The 6954-nt window shown below is 51.8% G+C and overlaps 1 protein-coding gene across 1 annotated transcript in view; it reads left to right on the top strand.

Moving 5' to 3' along the window:
- The first annotated feature begins 692 nt into the window (after positions 1-692).
- LOC147012508 (uncharacterized) overlaps positions 693-6954 on the top strand; it is a 250295-nt gene continuing 244033 nt past the window's right edge. Inside the window, exon 1 of the mRNA XM_085856900.1 lies at positions 693-789. Within this exon, the coding sequence (XP_085713026.1) occupies positions 708-789 (82 nt within the window). The 5' untranslated portion in view covers positions 693-707. The remainder of the gene's footprint in view (positions 790-6954) is intronic.

The raw sequence follows: 6954 nt of genomic DNA on the forward strand, positions 1-6954 counted from the left end.
CACAAAACTGCATGCAACGACGCGAGTGCAGCATTTCCACCAGCCTTGAGAAGTTCAGCATGGATGCCACAGATCCCTGGAGCTTTGCCCCGTTTCAACTGGTTCACCGCAACCCGTGTTTCCACAAGCGATGGTGGACCACAGTTGATTCGAGGGTCAGCAACAGGGATTGTAACACCCTTGACGTCCAACTCGACAGCTGGGGGATCAGCCTGGTACAACCCGAAGGAAACTGGGTTTCCCTCCACCCAACACTTTTTCTACTTTGTGTCACTGTTATGCAGTTGCACCTCCCAACTTTGCTTGATGCTGCTGCTGTCGTCCAAAGGTTAGTATTTCATTCGTTTCACAAAGCGTTTTTCATATTATGTGAGTGCAGTGGATGTCCTGAAAATATTTTCCTTCAGACTTCAAGAACATATGATAACAACGTTATTTGGTCACGTCCATTATCCGTACATCATTTGAAATGTTCGAATAAGCTGTGTGACTTGTTGAAAGGCAGGACTGACTGCACTTTGCCTGTCATTCTGGTGTGCTGCCATGTGGGTGGTAATGCGGTCGTGTTGCTGAGACTCGAATATGGTTTGTATGACATCTATCATGATGGCGAACGTCGACAGCAATCACATCGTGAATTTGCATTTGAAGCGATATTCCCTCATTGGTTTTTTTTTTCCTTGGGATCCTCAGGCTAATTCTGGGATATGGTCACCGGTGTCAGGAACGAGATCGAGGTGTGCTCACGTGGACTCTTTACTCCTTCATTGCAGATGATCTGTACTGCTGGTAAGACCATGGTCTCATGTTTTCCGAGTACGTTGCTGCCTGGACGGTCCAAACTCATCATCAACTGCTTGGCACGTCCTTCACCGTTTTTTGGGTCTTGTTTTTGTATGTCTGGTGGTGTGTTCACTGAAATGAATGAATGATCCATGTGGACCATCCTCTAAACTCTTCTTGTCGTAAACAATGACCCTGCATTTGTAATAATTCGTTCTGAACCCTGGGGTCAGTACCATTCACCTGGGTGACAAAGCACCCTTGGGGTCAGTACCATCCACCCAGGTAACAAAGCAACCCTGATGTCAGTGCCATCCACCCGGGTAACAAAGCACCCCAGGGGTCAATACCATCCACCCGGGTAACAAAGCACCCCTGGGGTCAGTACCATCCATTTGGGTAGCAAAGCACCCCTGGGATCAGTAATCATCCATTTGGGTAACAAAGCACCCCTGGGATCAGTATCATCCATTTGGGTAACAAAGCACCCCTGGGATCAGTACCATCCATTTGGGTAGCAAAGCACCCCTGGGGTCAGTATCATCCATTTGGGTAACAAAGCACCCCTGTGGGGTCAGTACCACCCACCCAGGCATCATAAGGTACTGAACACAGTGGATATTCTGCTTCATGGTTGATATATAATTGATGTAAAGATTATGATTATTTATTTTACAACTCATTTGCCAGGTTTGGCACTCGCTCTCCTTGGTTACCTGAACAACGTTTGCTCAAAATTGCTGATTCCTGATCACTGCTTCAGTAGCTTTACAATGAGCTCTAATTTGTATGAAATAACATTAAAAGGGCGAAGTTGTTTCTACAATAAGAACACAAAACCCGCGGTGGAAAATGGTTTTACTTTCTTCGTTCCATTTGACCACGTGACTCACTTGGGACCATTAACGAGTCTGCGAGACCCCAGAGCCATCATGTATGTAATGTGAGTGGATTGGCGAAGAGTGATGAAAGTTATGGATGGGGAGGGTGGGTGAGGGTTTTGTTGAAACTTATCATCAGGTAGTTCAAACAATAACTAACTGCTCACCTATTTGACCCCATGTTTTTGTACTTTGCATGCATTGTGAAAACCATGACCCCCGAGACTCCGAGAGGGCGATTAACCCTTTGGGGCTGTCAGGGTATATTTGCAGACGATTCTGAGCGTTTGTCTCCCCATTGTGATTGGATGACAAGTAAGTAAGTCAATCAGGTGACAGTGAAAGCTTCCATGAACGATTGCGGTTTCACCACTCAAACACATTTCATACTTAAAAAATTATTGAGAGGATCACACTCAACACAACCGAGTGTGAGATCGCGGTCCACGCGGCAAGGTGCGGGATCGCGGTCCACGCGGCAAGGTGCGGGATCGCGGTCAAAAACGGCAAGGTGCGGGATCGCGGTCCACACGGCAAGGTGCGGGATCGCGGTCCACACGGCAAGGTGCGGGATCGCGGTCAAAAACGGCAAGGTGCGGGATCGCGGTCAAAAACGGCAAGGTGCGGGATCGCGGTCCACACGGCAAGGTGCGGGATCGCGGTCCACACGGCAAGGTGCGGGATCGCGGTCCACACTGCAAGGTGCGGGATCGCGGTCCACACTGCAAGGTGCGGGATCGCGGTCCACACGGCAAGGTGCGGGATCGCGGTCCACACGGCAAGGTGCGGGATCGCGGTCCACACGGCAAGGTGCGGGATCGCGGTCCACACTGCAAGGTGCGGGATCGCGGTCCACACTGCAAGGTGCGGGATCGCGGTCCACACTGCAAGGTGCGGGATCGCGGTCCACACGGCAAGGTGCGGGATCGCGGTCCACACGGCAAGGTGCGGGATCGCGGTCCACGCGACAAGGTGCGGGATCGCGGTCCACGCGGCAAGGTGCGGGATCGCGGTCAAAAACGGCAAGGTGCGGGATCGCGGTCAAAAACGGCAAGGTGCGGGATCGCGGTCAAAAACGGCAAGGTGCGGGATCGCGGTCCACACGGCAAGGTGCGGGATCGCGGTCCACACGGCAAGGTGCGGGATCGCGGTCCACACTGCAAGGTGCGGGATCGCGGTCCACACTGCAAGGTGCGGGATCGCGGTCCACACGGCAAGGTGCGGGATCGCGGTCCACACGGCAAGGTGCGGGATCGCGGTCCACACGGCAAGGTGCGGGATCGCGGTCCACACTGCAAGGTGCGGGATCGCGGTCCACACTGCAAGGTGCGGGATCGCGGTCCACACTGCAAGGTGCGGGATCGCGGTCCACACTGCAAGGTGCGGGATCGCGGTCCACACTGCAAGGTGCGGGATCACGGTCCACACTGCAAGGTGCGGGATCGCGGTCCACACTGCAAGGTGCGGGATCGCGGTCCACACTGCAAGGTGCGGGATCGCGGTCCACACTGCAAGGTGCGGTCTCGCGGTCCACACTGCAAGGTGCGGTCTCGCGGTCCACACTGCAAGGTGCGGTCTCGCGGTCCACACTGCAAGGTGCGGTCTCGCGGTCCACACTGCAAGGTGCGGGATCGCGGTCCACACTACAAGGTGCGGGATCGCGGTCCACACTACAAGGTGCGGGATCGCGGTCCACACTACAAGGTGCGGGATCACGGTCCACACTACAAGGTGCGGGATCACGGTCCACACAACAAGGTGCGGGATCACGGTCCACACAACAAAGTGCGGGATCATGTAATGGGGGTTTAAAATATCCATGACGATCATGTAATTTAATTAATACAAGGAAATACCACCCGTTCGCTCGCTGACAGTAATACGTCAGGGGGGAGGGAGAAAGAGGGGGGAGAGTGAAGATTTGAAGGGAAAGGAGAGAGGAGGGAGGGGCAGTGAGGAGGGTTGGGGGGAAGGGAAGACAGTGTGAGGTGAGAGGAAGGGAAGGTAGACGTGTGGTGAGCGGTCATTGTGATTCATAGTTTCATCAATGTGATTCTGCATAGAACAATGAAGATAGAAACAAAATGATGTCTGAGGACCATTTTCTACCGGTCATACTATAAACACGGCCCGGAGACAAACTCTGCCAGGACACATCTGGAGACAAACTCCTGTCCAGACATAAATACCGCCCGGATGCATCCGGAGCCAAGCTGTCTGGAGATGAACACCGCCTGGACACGTTCGGAAAGTAACACTGGCCAGACGTGACCGGAGACGAACACTGGGGGGAGGAAGAGAGAGAGAGACAGACAGAGACAGATTAGCAGAAAGAATATGTAATGCTGAATGAAAAAAAAAACCACACACACACACACACACACACACACACGCACGCACGCACGCACGCACGCACGCACGCACACACACACACACACACACACGCACGCACGCACGCACGCACGCACGCACACACACACACACACACACACACACACACACACACACACACACACACACACACACACACACACACACTCTTTTTCAGGAATCAGTATGTTGGAGTCGGTGTGATTACCAACTACAGTACGTACTGTATACAATCCAGAAACCTTAAGTATCTTTCACCGAAAAACATCGTTACATTCATATAAACGTTTTAGGGATATGTTCACAAACATTAATGTTTATAAACAACTCTGTGTGACGGGTGGAAAAAAAAAGAAATTTGCCCCAGTAATTTACAAAACACGTTAATACAGCAAACGGCTCGGAAATCAGGTGTTATTTCAAAACGATTTCCCAGATTTGCTTTGATTCCCAGAAGAGCACATCGCGAAATATCTGAAAATCTGGACACAGATCTGGCAGACGCAATGGATCAGCAGACGTGATGGATCAGCAGTGTCTCTGGGGGACAGAGCACGAGGACCAGCAGCCAATGCATTAAACCATATACAGTCAAAGCTCGTTACTATGCCACCCGTCGGGACCGAGCAAAAGTGGCATAGTAGCGAGAGTGGCATAGTAACGAGATTTTGTAAAAACGGCCTTATTTTCTCAAGTTACCCATCTGTAGTTAATCTTTAGACAAAATTTATTCCAGCAAGTAAAAGGCACGACTGTTGTATAAGCTAAGCGAACGGAGAACATACACACACTAACAGAGTTCACACACTAACATATGGCATGGCGAGAAATTCACGACACACAAAGCTTTCAAGAATCGTCGGCTGGCGCATCTTCTTTCGGCAGATCTCGTGCATCTCGTTGTCTAGCCGATCGCACGCTTGCATCACACCGGGCTTCCCACTTCTCTGCTGCATGAACTTCCGGACGGTGCTACAAGCGCGCTGGGCTTCCTCGAACGGAACGATTTCCTCCTCGACAGTTACCTCGTCATCTTCGCTTTCCACCGGCTCCTCACTGCACAGAATCTCCTCCGCAATCTCCTCCAGCGTGAAATACCCGCCAGTCGCGAGGCGCTCGTCGGCTTCGAGAAAGTCAGACAGCTCGATCTCCTCGTTCTCGTGCATCTTTTCCTCGGCAGGCAGAGCTTCCCAGATGTCGGGCAGCTCCGCATCTTGTGGCTCAGTTTGGATCTCCTCTTCGATGAACTTGGCCTTCGCGAAACAGTTCCTGATCGTCGACTTGCCGACCTGCTCCCAAGCACACCGGGCGACGTGTAGAGCGTCGAGCAACGTGAACTTGAACTCCTTTCCCTCGTCTATGGCCTCAAGCCGGCGGCATAGCAGGAGCTTCTTGTAGTGGCGCTTGAGGTTCTCTATGATTCCCTGATCCATTGGTTGCGAATTGGCTGTCGTGTTGGGTGGGAAGAAGACCAGTTGGATGTTGTTCAGCTCGAGCTCGGGAGGGTGGCCAGAGAAGTTATCGAGACAGACCAGCACTCTGCGTCCCTGCTGGCCGAGTCGTCCGTCCCACGCACGCAACATCTCCTCGAAAAGCTCCGCCGTCATCCACGCCTTCGAGTTCGCCTTGTACTTGACCGGGATCTCTTTGTTCTTGAAGGCACGGGGTTTCTTGGAATTGCCAATCACCAGAAGAGGGAACTTCTCGCTGCCGCTCATGTTTGCCCCAACCAGAAGAGTGATCCTTTGCTTGCTTTTCTTTCCTCCAGTACACCGCTCTCCGCTGAAAGCAATGGTCTTGTTCGGAAGCAGCTGCCAGAAGAGTCCAGTCTCGTCCAGGTTGAAGACGTCGTCTGCGGAGAACTGCCCGAGTAAGGGCCGGAGAACCTGTTGTTGCCACTCAAGAAGGGATTGCGAATCCACCGCTCCAGCTTCGCCCTGCACTGTCTTGAACGTGATGCCGTGGCGCTTCTTGAAATTGCCCAACCAATCGTCGCTCGCCATGAAGTCTGGGATGTGCATCAGCTCGGCCAGTTTCATCGCCTTCTCCTTGATCAGATCGCCGCTGACAGGCACATTCTGTCCTCTTGATTGCTTCAGCCACATGAGCACTCCCTCATCAAGCTTCGGGTCGTTAGCCTGCGTCAACTTCATGCGCTTCGATGGAAATCCAGCTTTGATTGCAGCCTCGATTGCATCCTTCTTGCTGAGAATGCCCTTCACGGTGGTTCTCTTAACTTCGACGCCCCATTTCTTGCTAATCTCCCTGGCCAACTTGGACTGATTCGGCTCCTTCTTCACGGCATCGATGATCTCTTTCTTCTCCTTCAGCGTAAAGTCGGTTCGCTTGCGTTTCTGAGCTGACATTATGGGCTGAATTTGAAAAAAAATGATGTCACTGTTGTACGTGTGCCTGCGTGTCTGTGTGTGTGCTCGCGCTTTTTTGTGTCTCGGTGTGCGTATTGTGATTGGCTTGTTGTGGCTGGCATCGGGGAGAAGAATCGCGTGTTTTGACACAGTCTGACTATGCGCGTACGTATTGAGTTATGTTGTGCGCAGCTGGACTGTAGTTCGTCGCTTCGCCTTTGGACGTGAGTGTGATAATCGAGCACTGCGCAATACAGACTTTTTCACGACTCGTGCCTTTTAACAGTCACACAGTAGTGGCATGGTAGCGAGAGTAGGGGGTGGCATAGTAAATTTATTTTGTATTGAATTTTGTCGGGACCGAGCAAAAGTGGTATAATAGCGAGAGTGGCATAGAAGCGAGGTGGCACAGTAACGAGCTTTGACTGTAGCTCAATGAAGCTGGTTAATTTTGTTACGTTTCTCAGTTTTTTGATCCATCAACATAATAAGCTTACTCCGTTTCTCAAATGTTTTCCTAATAGTAGAAAAAGAAAAGTTTAATGCTTTGGAAA

Source organism: Eptatretus burgeri, chromosome 15 (assembly GCF_056783735.1).
Source record: "Eptatretus burgeri isolate ZD-2024b chromosome 15, Ebu_testis_v1, whole genome shotgun sequence".
In the NCBI taxonomy this organism is placed as follows: domain Eukaryota; kingdom Metazoa; phylum Chordata; class Myxini; order Myxiniformes; family Myxinidae; genus Eptatretus; species Eptatretus burgeri.